General features: G+C 38.9%; 2 protein-coding genes across 3 annotated transcripts; one reads left to right on the top strand and one right to left on the bottom strand.

Moving 5' to 3' along the window:
- Positions 1-790: 790 nt before the first annotated feature.
- On the bottom strand, positions 791-4,697 carry fbxo5 (F-box protein 5). Its single transcript, XM_067610604.1, has 6 exons — positions 4,569-4,697; positions 3,177-3,831; positions 2,596-2,766; positions 2,331-2,421; positions 1,684-1,911; positions 791-1,566 (listed from the first exon to the last, which is right to left on the bottom strand). The coding sequence occupies exons 2-6, from the start codon at positions 3,806-3,808 to the stop codon at positions 1,306-1,308; spliced, it is 1,383 nt and encodes a 460-aa protein (XP_067466705.1). The 5' UTR covers positions 3,809-3,831; positions 4,569-4,697; the 3' UTR covers positions 791-1,305.
- Positions 4,698-8,016: 3,319 nt separating this feature from the next.
- mtrf1l (mitochondrial translational release factor 1-like) lies at positions 8,017-13,404 on the top strand. Of its 2 annotated transcripts, XM_067610600.1 has the most exons (9): positions 8,017-8,100; positions 8,812-9,143; positions 9,254-9,333; positions 9,444-9,548; positions 10,031-10,109; positions 10,979-11,142; positions 11,620-11,737; positions 12,470-12,606; positions 12,937-13,404. In XM_067610600.1, exons 2-9 carry the CDS (start codon positions 8,888-8,890, stop codon positions 13,147-13,149), a joined length of 1,152 nt encoding a protein of 383 aa, XP_067466701.1. In that variant the 5' UTR covers positions 8,017-8,100; positions 8,812-8,887; the 3' UTR covers positions 13,150-13,404. The 2 variants fall into 2 exon arrangements, with proteins under 2 accessions (XP_067466701.1, XP_067466700.1); XM_067610599.1 differs by having other exon boundaries at positions 8,055-9,143.
- The last annotated feature ends 679 nt before the right edge of the window (positions 13,405-14,083 follow it).

The following is a 14,083-nucleotide window of genomic DNA, read 5'->3' as shown; positions in this document are numbered from 1 at the left end:
TTTAGCTATATCACCATTTATCCATTAGCTACTTAAACTATTTCAAGTGTCTAATACCATTAGCTATCCATTTAGCTATTTCAACCATTTGTCCAATGCCTTTAGCTAACTTTCAACTTCCCTGTTTACTAACTAGTTTATGTGCACACTCTCAGCAAGTGGTGTTCAGGTGTTATAGTTGACTCAATATGTTGATTTTTTATTAATCCATTTTTCCTGAATTGGTGGAACTACATCTTACACAATCTTTCCACGTATCCTCTGATTGGAAATCAGTGTTAAATGAAGATAGCTCAACTAGTAAATCTCCCTTAAATTTACATGATTCAATTAACATCCAATTCATTAAAAAATGTAAAAGGAAAACGAACACTGCTTTGGTTTAAAGGTTGTAGAAATGCAAGTAGCTCCTTGTCAAATACTCTGAAAATATGAAAAAGTGCATGTAACAGTTACCGTCATGTTTTTAAAATTTACATTTTCTCTTTTCAAATGATGGATAATCCTTGAAAATAAACAGTATTTTAAACTGTAGTTGGTAGAGGATTCATAATTTAACTCATTTTATAAAGAAAACTTTCCAGAAGGGGACAATAAAGTATATCTTTTATATGCACGTCTTAGTACTGCTCTCCATTTCAGCTATTTAATAAGGGAGCAAAATTAGTGAAAATATGTCACTTCTTGTGGCAAAATAAAACTTCTAACTGACTAAAGTGACTGATTTTCACTAATTAGGCTGCACTGAGCTCTGTGATGAATGTAGCAATGAAGCACAAAAGCACAAAGATTAGTTTTATGTTTTTATAAAACATCTATATACTGGAAATACAAATACAGGTAAATCTGAACATTCAAAGATCTTCTGAGGATCAACATTTATTTAAAAGAAAAATTACAAAACTATTTAAAAGTGACAATATATAAGAAATATAATTACATTCATTTAATTTTAAAACATAATAAAATTCTACATTTTAAAGTGTATCAGTCATTTCTTTCATTTTTTGGCATTAGATGTGTTTGTCGCTCACTGACGACAACAGTTTTAGCCCGATAACACTATCTGGTTGATTGTCCCAGTAGTTGTTTGAACAAGTGCTTCACTCAGTTCGTTCAGTTTGGTAGATCCAGAGTTCTGCAGTAACAGTCTTATAGCCACAGTGCACATACAGAGGCCACTTCCACGCTAAGCTCATGTAAAAACTGTCCGAGCTTTTGAAATTGAGCGCTGGAAAAACCGCCAGTCCAGAGAAAGATGCACGGTTAAAAAGTTCAGTGAATAAAACCCTCAGTGAACCTTTGTCACAGGCGCCTGATGTTCCTCTTGCTCCGAGCGCTCCCTGGTATGTTCGGGGTCGTCTTGGAGGTGGGAAAGTGGGTTCGGGGCTGCACCACTCGGCAGGGGGTCGAGCCGTGGAAAGCTTCCTGGCAGCGGGTGCAGAAGTCGAAGAGACAGCTGAGGCGTGTGCACGTGGCCCTCTGAGACTCGGTCGAGTGTGTCGCTGGTGAGCCGCATCGCTTGCAGGTACGCAGGGACTCGTGCTGCTTCAAACAGCTGGCGGCCTGGACAGGAGAACAAAACACACACACACACAGTTAAAAACAAGAGAAATGTACAGTTTTACTTCAAATTCCAATTTACTCGCCACACCTAATGAGCCTTTATACAACAACACTCACCTGCACATATTCATTGAAGCGTGTACATTGGGAGTTGGGCGTGCTGCTCTTGTGAGAGAGACCGGCCCGTCTGTTGACCCCGCAGCCAGGGGTGGAGGAGGAAGAGGATGTGGATGAGGATGTAGAGCTTGAGGAGGAAAGGGTCTGCATGCAGGACAGCGCCACCCTGGACACTGCCACATCTCTCGTCAGACCACAACCGCTTTGTCTCCGAGAGCTCTTTGACTCCTAAAAAAGTTAAATAAAATAATTAGAAAATTAAAGAATCAGAAAGAATATCAGACACATATTTATTGTTTGAAAGTATTGTGACTGTATGTTAGCACATCCTGTCCATGGGCTGTAACTTCACATGCAGTTTGTTCTTCCTTCCATTTATTACTTTTGATGATATTCAGCCATCTTAAAAACTGTGATACACCTGGTTTTATATTTCCATTTAGTACATTCTAGTGCTGAAATGGTTGAATTAATAATCTTTGTTGTGCGCCATTTTGCTGCTACAACAACACAATTTCCAGCATGATTACTAAACTTTATTAAAAAACAAACATTTGATTTGGAACAGAGAAGTGCTCCTTCTCTTGAACTGGCCGCATGTGGTGATAAAAGCAAAAGGAAATGTGTGGTTGTGTTTGTTTCCTCACCCTGAGAGCCTGCTCAGCTCGCTGACACCTGCTCTGAGCTCTCGTATCCTCACAGATGATCTTCCTCCACGTTCTGCTGACTTTCTTACAGCTGTGAGAGAAGAAAGGGTGAACACATGAATATAGACAACCGAGAACAGTAGTAACTATGAATAACTAAGAAGAATTTCCCTAAAAATTTTGCACCCATATACATTTTCAGATTTCAGTTTTCACATAACCATCAGCTAATCTCTCTCCACATAATGAGGCATCAGTGGTTTACCTAATGAGGTCCATGTCTCCCAGCAGGGCAAGAATGTCAGTCAGGATGCTTCTCATGTTCCTGGACAGCAGAGATGAAAACATGTCGACGTACTCCCGACCCATCTGGCGTCCGATCACCTGCTCCAAATGATGATCTTCCGCCACCTTTGTAACAATGCTCCAGTCATACCTGAGACACAAAATAAACGATTTTAATTCATCTGGCTTATCACAGCCTTAAATATACCTTTAGTACAGCTGAAATAAGAAATCAAAAGGTTATGGTGTTGGTGTTACACTGTCCTGTGAGTTATCCTGTGGAATGAGACCCAAAAACGTCTCAAGTGTGTGTCTGCCAGTGTGGATTCTGAGACAATTTGTTAATATTTTATAAAGGGGAATAGTGGAGGTGAGTGCCCAGTGTCCTAAACCTTAACATGGTTTCACAGAATATATGACATCTGAAACTATCATTCATTATTAATTTGGTTTGTTTGGTGCTATTCTCCCTCTTAATTACAGCTGGCGAAGATTTCCATGATTTCACAGCAGGAGAAATTTTAAAAAATCTCTTTGGTGGCTATACAGTTAATATAATACCTCTTATTCTTCCGATAGCTCTTGGCAAGCTCTTCACAAACGGCCCGCTGGAACTTCAGTAAAGGTAGATTGGGGTCGTCGTGGTGGTCAGAGGGAGTGGATGACAGTGAGTATGTTAGTGCTCTCCTTCTCGGGCGATCCACAGGAGTGGAGGCTGCCACCAGAGACGCATGACGGCCGGACATCATCCTCCCTTGACATTTAGTAGGAGACTGCTTTGGTGATATTGTCCTTTCTTGCTGTGCAGCAGCAGAAGGCGGCAGCAGGATTTCTGTGGATCTTCCCTGGATGTGGTCATCCTCTTCATCCACATGGTGATCCTCAGCCTGACTGGTGTGCAGAGACAGATAGCCACTGTCCTCAAACCCTTCCTCCAAAGTCCTGTCATGCGCCCTGCTGTCTGTGCTGTTTTCTTTGTCGTGGACTGCTTTGGTGTCATCGTTGTTGAGAGAGAACAACACGGTGGTCACTCCTGAGGGTGGACATTGTGGTTTGATGGGGGTGAGCTCCTTCACTGGTGAAGCTTTGAGGTGAAGCACCTTGGACTCTACAGCAGAGACTTTCTCCATATTGTTGGCCCTGGCAGACTTGTAGTGAGGGCACTTCATGGTGACTTTCTTATAATGAAACATATACACTTGCAGTATTTATATTCCTGAAAAAGGAGACAAAACATAAGATTATTTTAGGTTTTATGCCATGTTCGTGCCTGTCAAGCCTACCGAGCAGCATGGCTTCTCTCGTGCAAGCTAACCTAGCTACGTAACCTCTTACAATAAACTTAGCTATTTAAGTGGACTGGCATAAATGAGACATGACATGGGGCTCTACTGATATTAAACTGTTAACATAGACTTTGAATGTAGTTAGAAAGTCTTCCGCCAAATATTTTCTTTAAAACAAATAACGATTTTGGCGCGATGTAAATTTGGCGGAAGGGTAGCTGTGACGTGAAGATGGACGACTAACGTTATAGTCTTTGAATGTATATGTTAGTGTTTATCACAAAAGTTACTTGTGGGATATGATCTGTTGAAACGTTTGATTAACGGGTTATAGTTTCGTGTCAATAAATCAACGTTTACCTCAGTTAACGCTATATTACTTCCCTCCATTTAAGCGCGTACAGTGTGATGAAACTAATATAGCGTTAGCTTGTAACAAAGAAAATAGCTTGGTTTACCAGCTCTTACATAACCACAGTTCAAACTATCATCACTAAATATGCTCTTAAATTCTGTATAATGTTGTCTGTTGATAATGAATTGCTTTTCGAGCGACCTCACCAAACTAGTTCGACTAACGTTAGCTAAAGTTGCTAAAAGATAATTATACCACTACCAGATTAACATTTGAGGCTGTAAATATACTAAATGAACCTTCTCACCTTACCTTTGTTAATATCGTTATCCAAAGTTGACTCTTGCTTCCCTCCTTTTTAGCCGCTGAGCTAGCTCGCTGCTCACAGACACCAACATTAAAAGCTTCACACACAACTGCAAGAAAATCCGCCAGTTGCTGCCTCTTATTTGAAATCCGTGCGCAAAAGGCGCAAACCAATCACATCGAAGTCCCTTTAACCCGCCAACCAATGGGAGCAGAGATTCAACGCAGTGACGTCAGAAAGTATGCGATCTGTCCCACAGTTTTTTCCATCCGATGTGAAACAAACAAATGATCATTGTGATAACATAAATGATGTATTTAATTTGTACTGCACTTCTCATTCGCAGTAAATCTCCGAGTGCCACATATATAACACAAAGAAAGTAACAAGAGTTAAGATGAAAAGTCCTCCCTGAATAAAACGTTTTTAAAGCCTGTTTTCAACATAGGTTACAGTCTTCAAAACTCATATATCCACAGTTTCTAAGTATTTGAAGTAAGCAGATCTCAGCTGAATGGAATGCTCAGCTACAACATACAATACGTTTTAATATTTTAGAAGAGGTTTACCGAAAAAAAACGCTTAAAGACACAATAATATTTCTATTGGCTAATATTTCTTAGGGAGTTCAGCATGGTGAAGTTACATAATGCTTTTTACATGTGAAATGCCAGCTGTAGATAGCTTAAAAGAGTGCACACACTTCACTGTTCTTTGGTTTTATGTTCCATGACTTTGTTGCAAATAATGCATCATAAAACTGAAGTAAAGTGAGGTAAAGTTGAAAGTTACTTACTTAATATGCTAGCCAACAGATAGCCAAGACATTACTAAACATGATGTTAGACATGGTATAACTATTATATTATTAACCTAGTAATTCATGTATTTATCTCATTTAGGGACAACAGTGCATGAATTAAACTCAGTGGTCTGGGCTTGGGGTCAGGTAGAGAAGGGTTGTTGTGTTTTGATGGTTCTGTTTGTTTGATTGTCTGTTTGTTTGTATATCAGTCTATTTCTCAGGGTTGGCTGGGTTTTATTTTTTTGGGGAAGTTGCATATATGGTAGATTCTTGCTGATTTTAAATTGTCAGTTGTATATTGCCTTGTTAAGCTTCTCTGCTTCTTTGAGACAAGAAATTAATTAAATGAAATTTTAAAAAAAGTTAAAGCAAAAGCTGCTACACATCGCAACAACTTATTCTTAAATTCTCTGGAAAAGGCAGAAAGATGCCATGTTTCAGGTGGCATCACACTGTTGAGCAGAAACTTGAATCCAAGTAAGGTGATTTTCTATGGTAAACACAAAAGATGTCACTGGAAGGAAATTCTTCAGGAATCCCACCATTACAAAAAGAGCTAAAGAGAGACTGGTCATTCACAGGACAGTTTAGTTCACACCCCTGCCTGGAATGTGTGAAGTGGCTCCTTCATTGAAACCAGACAGGGAGGTTGGGGGAAGCAGTTTAGGTTAGATACTGCACTTCATTTGTTTCACTTTACCTTTTTCACTTTAGTTGTATGATCTATATTGTGCATTGAAGTTAAAGACAAGGGGAACAAATCATCAGTCAGTTCATAATAAAACTTTACTAGGATGTTTTAGCATGTTGATGTTAAATGTACAACACAGTGATAAAGGGTGACAAAAAACTAGAACAGATGAAAGGTGAAACAGGAAGACTGCCGGGGCCAGTGACAGACAGGCAGAGACAGAAAAGGTGTGAAGTTGTGTATGTGTTAGTCAGTTGAGAAGGAACACCTTCTGAGGCCTGATGCTTAACATCTTAGCATACTGAATGCATTGATGCTAATTAAATGATGATCCCAGCATCAATGACCATTCAAAGTCCAATTTACACTTCCATACAGACATTTCAATTACAACCAGAGTCAAAGATACAGGTTCACTGTGTGTCATTTGGTTCATAATACATTTTATGTATGAGTATGCACCAGCAAAACTAAATATCAACTGCATGTTAAGGGCCTAAAATCCTGCATCGTTGCCTCCTGCAGATGCCCTGTAATGCTGGGTCAAAATTTAGTGGTAACAACTTTATGTTTTTTGTTGACATTGTGCCTACATGGTGTATACCCTGAAAAACATGTGTAAATACAGCAAACTTGTGACATATAGATAGCACTGGTTGTAGACAGTCATTTTTGTGTAATTAAGCCATGCAACTATAAGGCACATGCCAGTAATGGAGGAACTTGAATAATTAAACTTTACATATCATTCTCTGTCTTTATTAAGCCTATTTAAAATGTTATTGATAAAATCATCTCTTAAAACAAATTGCATGTTTTCTCAGTAATGCTATTACAGATTGTTTCCCTGCAGTCAGATATTTTTTTTCTTATGACAGTGTCTTTATATTCTGGGCCCCCCTTGAAACATCCATCCAACATCCATTGTTTATCCTGATATAATAGCCTAAATTCTATTATAATTCTGTAAAAATAATACAAAGTTAATATCTGCAATATAAATCATAGTATCATGTTCATTGAAATATAATTTTTCATGTCCTATCACATGTGTACTCTTTGTGTTTTAATATTTTAATGGGCTTTTTAATTTTGTTGCGTCAAAGTCGAAAAATCATGGATGGGAATGATCTTTAGCCTGCTGCAAATTTGTCAGCAGAAGGGAATAACATAGGAAACATATGACCACGTAATTAAATACCTAAGGGAAACAGGCTTAGCAGAGACAAGTTAGGGTTTGTTTCTTTTACATTTTGTGTTGTTTTGTCTGCTAGTCTGCCGCTCCTCGTTCCAGTCCAGAGGGTGGCGTCAATGCACCTTTAAGCTGGTTTGCCAACTGAGTCCACTTCCCCAGTGCAGTGGATAAAAGATACAAGCCCACTGAAAGCAATCATTTGTTTAGATTCAATCTCATCACTAGCCAGTTTACAGTACAGTCATTCAGACAGTAGACAAAACATTATACAGTATTCAAATGATGGGTTTTTACAGTAACATTACCATGGATACCAGCACATAATGGTATCAAAGGAAATCAAATGGCAGATAAAGTTGCAAAGGAGGCCACAAAAAATAATCACAGTCATTGGCAGTTAGCTTCAGCAAGTCAGAAACCAAGAGCATCATTGAGCAGAGTTTGAAGGAAAGGTGTCAAAAGCAATTGGAGGAGGAGAAGAGAGGACGATGGTTTCACAGCGTTCAAAGGAAAGGGGGAGAAATGAGGTTTACAGGAAGGAACAGGATGAGACAATAATATCAAGACTTAGATTTGGAAACACTGGACTCAACTAACACTATTCAAAATATTTAAACATAATGCAGATATTCTAGAAAAAGAAATGAATGTTATTTGATTGAGAAGATATGAGTATTTTTATGAATATTGTAAATACTAGAAACTCTGATCTACACGCTATACCACCTGGTGGCGGTAATGCGCCAATTCATTGCTTGCCAACCGCCAATAAACCTCAAAGAAGAAGAAGAGGAACTCCAGTGCGCATGCGTGTCATGTTTAATGTCTGCGCCCTTCAGCGGAGTGGTAAAGGAGCGATACATTTGTACCAAGTCTTTATATTCAGTGGCTTTCAAGTCTTTTGACAATTTATGACAGTAAACTAAATCTTTAATACGACAGCAGTGTTTCCGATAGCAGGAAAAATCTTGACGGAGCCATTTGTTCGTATTTAATTTGATTTCAAGATCAGATACTTATCTAACTGTTAGAAATCCTCTTTGAGTTGTTCACTCTCTTAAATGTTCTAGTTATGTTTTTTTTGTAGGCTTAAATCCAGCCTGTGATCGCAACGACATAGGCCTTTAAACTCAGTTTTAGGTTTCGGTTGTGGGAGAAAGTTATTGTGGTTGTGAGCGATGTGAACACATAACAAAATGTGAAATTTCATTAAATTATAGGTTTGCTTCATGTACCACACGTGTGCCGAATTAAAGTCGGCTTGTTTTGGACACAGTATATCTTCTGTTATAGAAGTTATGGGGGAATATGCTTTTGCGAAAATTAAGAATATATGAAATTATCAAAATTTTGAATGAAGTTTGGCCAGAGATTCATTCCTCAGTAGGAAACAGATCCATATAATATCAGGATCAGTTTCTGCTGCTATACAGTGAATCTTCAAACCAAATATTTTTATGCAATGGCTTACAGAAGAGCCATAAACCTCCTTCCTAGAGGAAAGGAGTGTGTCTTTAGTATGTTGATGCCGCCACATTCATCAAATGTCTTCAGTAGACCTGTTAGGTTTCATGAACTCTCCAGTAATCGCTGTGGGGGAACCACAAGAACTCTTCACACCGGTGCACGACTGATGGTGGCCAAGTTACTGTCGCTGGATGAGCTGTTTGTCAAGAGGTCTCTGCAGGACTACCTGAAGAAGATGGAGACAGAGTATAGTGAATGTTTGAACGTTGTCAACAGCAGTGGGACAGAGGGGGAGCGGTGCAGTGACGACGAGCTGAGGGCTAAGAGGACCAAAGTGTCACAGCTGGCTCCTCTCATCCAGAGCATCAGAGAGCTGGATGTCAAACAGAAGGAGATAGCTGAGACTGAGACGCTCCTGAAAGGTGAGACTGTTATAGGTTATACTTAAATAATGTGACTATAGGTAGTGTGACACTGGATTCAAACCCATTGTATGATGATCATGCTGTATTTTTTTTGTGTCTTCTGGCAGATGAAGACCCAGCTCTGCGAGAACTGGCTGAGCTTGAGAGGGAAGGTTGTGTACAAGATATCCAGGATCTGAGACAAAAGGTAGAAATATAATGATTTGTATTGGCAGCATTTGAACTAGAACTAAAATCACAAAGATGTTTTTAGGTTGTGTTCTGTTAAATCAACCTTTTTTTTTTTTTTTTAAATAGATCCTGGATATGTTGATCCCTGAGGAGGAGGCGGATCTGAGCGACCTCGTGCTGGAGGTCACGGCCGGTGTTGGGGGTCAGGAGGCCATGCTGTTCACTGCTGAGGTCTGGAAGTACTTATTTGTAAAATGTATTATTTTAAACATTATATATCCATGCTGATTGTGGACTTTTTAAGAATAATATTTGACCAAGTGCCCCTACTTACAGAAGGGTTTTACATCAGCAGAGAGGGCTCATGAGGAATCAAAAACACCAGAGCTGCAGCGATTAGTCGATTAGTTGCCAACTATTTTCATGAATCATTTTGAGTCATTCTTTAGTTTTTTAGAATATCTTTAAATAATGGACTTTCAGTCAGTACAAAACAAGACATTTGAGGACGTCATCTTGGGCTTTGGATGGACAGTGATAGACATTTTTCACCATTTTCTGACATTTTTTAGACTGAAAGACTAATCGAATAATCTACAGATTTATCGATAATGAAAATAATCATTAGTTGCAGCCCAAAAAAAACCCAACACATTTTATAAAGTGAAGTTGTATCCCTGTATTTACCTCATACTGTCTTCTTTCCTCTGAAGTTGTTTGACATGTACCATGGCTTCGCTCAGCACCACGGCTGGTCCTTTGACATCTTGGAGTACATGACCAGCGAGATAGGTCAGTGGACACACACACACACACACACACACACACACACACACACATACACACACACTTGTGATTATAGCCAGTTAATTTATAGTGTGATAACTGACAACAAACACAGGGGGGAGCTCTTTCTACAGTATGCAGGTGGAGGTCACTGCAGAATGACTGCAAATAACGTCAGAAAAAGAGACTGAAGAATTTGCTCTTTTGTTTTTTCTGATGAAAATTTATATTTTTCATCAAAAATAGGTTTTAAAACACAAACTGTTTTGAGTGAAGTCCTTTTGTCATTTAACTGTTTAAATGTAGAGCTGCAACGATTAGTTGATTGATAGTAAATTAATTGGCAACTATTTTGATAACTGATTATTAATTTTAGTTATTTTACAGACAAAATGGCAAAAATTCATAGGCTCTACCTTCTCAAATGTGAAGATTTGCTGCTTCTCTGACATTATTTGGACACATCATCGCATTCACTTGAATGATAAAGTGTGTCCAAGCTTTTGACTGGTAATATTTATATGACAGTAAACTGGATATACTTGAGTTTTTAACAGGTCGGACAAAACAAGATATTTGAATGCATCTCCTTGTACTGTGGGAAATTATTTTGGCATTTTCACTATTTTCTGACAATTCGTAGACTAAACTAGTTATTGATTAGTCGAGAAACTAATTGTCAGATTAATCAATAACAAAAATCTTTGTTAGTTGAAGCCCTACAAAAATGTGGTGGTATATTGCGGCACATATCAATCTGAAATGCAGAAATGAATCAATGAACTTTGGAATCTGCTCGTCAGAGCTGAAATCACTTGTGTTATAAATGAGTAAGTAATTCATAATCTTGGTACTTTTTGCTCACCTATAACCAGGTGGTCTGCGTCACGCCTCGGCCAGCATCAGTGGCCCTCAGAGCTACAAGACGATGAAGTTTGAGGCCGGAGTTCATCGTGTCCAGAGGGTCCCCAAAACTGAAAAACAGGGCCGTATGCACACCAGCACCATGACTGTGGCTGTGCTGCCCCAACCTACTGAGGTAGAGCTTCACAGGATGGATGAGATGAACAATGAGACAAACACTCTGTTTCCTTCTTGTTCTTAAAACAATTTAACTACAGAATTCATTACAGATAAGTAAAACAGCATTTTGAGAGCTTCTCAATTAATTAATATGAAACATTTCCTGTTGAAACAAGGTATATGGTGGAAATTATAATTAGGAGTAAAGGAAAAGCACTGGTCCAAAATGTTTTATAATGGTTTTAGATTATATATCAACCAGCTGGTACAACATGAGGTCATGATTATGCTTTCAGGAAGGAATAGAAGCAGAATTTTTATATCAAACTACAAAAAAAGGCTAATTTAGTGTTTGTTCTAATACGTGTATATATAAAGTGAATGATTTTTAACACTGATTTTACAATCCATTCTTTTTAATTGTCGGAGTAGTTTTGTTTGTGTGGTGTTGATGAGGATCCAAATTATGAGTTTTTTTTTGTTTTCTTGTTAGATCTCCTTCACAATAAATCCAAAGGACCTGAGGATAGACACCATGAGGGCAAGCGGAGCTGGAGGTCAACATGTCAACACCACAGACAGCGCAGTCAGAATAGTCCATCTACCTACAGGTAAAAAAAACTGCAAACACAACATGCTATTGTAGACAGAAGACACTGTACAGCTTATCTTGTTAAACCGTGAACCGACAGGGCTATTCTTAGTCTGTCCCCAAATGGAGAAAAAAACCTTTGTCGGATTTATTTCTACTTTACTCTTAGGTTATAAAGCTTAAAATCCCCCTCCACTGAAAAATGTTGATGTTTTTTAAGGAAAAATCACATCAGACATGAATAACCAGACACACTTTCTCATTCAAGGGAATGGGAAGTTATGTCCAAATGTTTGACTGGTACTGTACATACAGCAACTGTACCTAATCTATCCACTGACACTGGACGCCACAGTGCTGTTGATAAATTGATGGATTGTGAAGAAGTGCCATTTAACACAACAAAGACTTAAGGCCAAGCCATTTGTAATTGGTGTGGAAATATGTAATATTTCCTGAACATTTTTCTATTGATAAACTTAGGAAAAATATACAGGAAGTTTTTCACATTTACATAAAATCTCTTAACAGAAGTCCAAACTCATTCGTTTGCTTGATGTCGCTGATATCTTAGTCATTATCTTAGTCAGTAATTCACTTTCAGCTCAACAAAAGACAAGGTTCCTTTGCTCTGTTATAGCTTTTGGAACAGTGTGCCCAGTGTTCAAGCAGGGTTTTAGTGGTACGTGTATAAATTGGTCTTTCTCGGAGATGCCCTCATAAGAATAATACTTGTGTGTGTGTTTGTTAGGCACTGTTGCAGAGTGCCAGCAGGAACGGTCCCAGCTGAAGAATAAGGAGAAAGCCATGAAGGCTTTAAGAGCCAAACTGTACAGCAAGAAGCTGGAGGAGGAGACCAGCAAACGCTACAACCAGCGTAAAATACAGGTGGAGATATGCAAATATAACACAAGACAAGTGATAGTTTCATTCCAAAATAATGTCTTTGAAAGATCTAGGATGTTTAATTTTATTAGTTACTGTCAAAATGAAATAAAATGAAATATAATTAAGCAGCCAAACAAGTAAATAAATACATTACAAAAAGCTCCACACACGTGAATGTTGTATATTGTTTGTATTGTTTGCTAAAAAGAGGTCGGAAGAATAAACAATGCAAAACAAAAATAGAGCATACAGTATGAAAACAATATGATTTTCTTATTGTCTTAAACATTTCTCTTCCTCCTCCTCCTCCTCCTCTTTCTCTTCCTACAGATCGGCACCAAAGGCAGATCGGAGAAGATCCGGACCTACAACTTCGCCCAGGACCGGATAACAGACCATCGGATCGGCATGACGGTGCACGACGTCAAGAGCTTCCTGTTGGGAGAGGATCTGCTGGATGAGATGAACTCCTCGCTACAGGAATTCTCCGACCAGGAGACGCTCATGGAGCTGCTGGGAGAAAACGGCCAGGAGGGCTCATGAGTTTGACTCTGAGGAAAAAGGATTGTGTTGTAATGGAAACTGCTTGCTACATGAGAAAAAGGACCATGATGGATTATAAGGGTGACACAAGTCTTAATGCTTCTGCCCTCCCAGAGTTTGAAATATGTTAATATTTATTACCTATGTCTACACAGTCAGATTTTATCTCCATACAAATGTCCAGGAGTGAAAAACAATGTCAGCACAGACTTATAAGTGGAAAATAAAATGACTCATCTATGGGGTGATCAGAAAGTCTTGTATTTGGTCTTGAGGAGGAAAAATAATGACTCATTATTACCAACACGAGAGTTTCTGGCCACATTTCTTCCGCAGCAAATTTTATTCAGCTGATATTGAGCTTTTGTTGAATATCAGACTTTGCAAATGTTAATTTTCCACATACTTAGTCAGTCACAATATGTGTTTTGTGCATTAATCATTCATTTAAAATCAGTGGTGTGTGTGTGTTAACCTAGCTTGAAGAGCTACAAACTCATGTACACTGTATAGCCAGAAGTATGTGGATGTGCGAGCATGACATCATGAACATCTCCTCCCAAAACTACAGGCATTAATATGCTGCTCTAACAGCCTCCGCTCCTCCGGGAAGACTTTCCAAAAGATTTGGGAACCGGGCTGCGGGAATTTGCTCCCACTCAACCACAAGAGCGTCAGTGATGTCAGCCACTGATGTCTGGTGATAAGGCCCGGCCCTGTGTAGGCGATATGATTAATCCCAAAGATGTTGGATGGGGTTGAGGGGGGCGGGGGGGACCTTAAAGAGACAGGAGCTAAAACAACCTGTTTCAGACAGAGGCTGAACTGAGGGGCTCCGTATAGAGTCAGCATAAAATAAAATAGGAGTTTTTTTAATTGTAAATCATGCAAAGCTATTCCAGTAGAGCCCCAGATTAAAACTATAGAAATGTGC

Source organism: Thunnus thynnus, chromosome 14, assembly GCF_963924715.1.
Source record: "Thunnus thynnus chromosome 14, fThuThy2.1, whole genome shotgun sequence".
NCBI lineage: Eukaryota > Metazoa > Chordata > Actinopteri > Scombriformes > Scombridae > Thunnus > Thunnus thynnus.
This window is presented reverse-complemented; position numbering and strand designations above follow the sequence as displayed.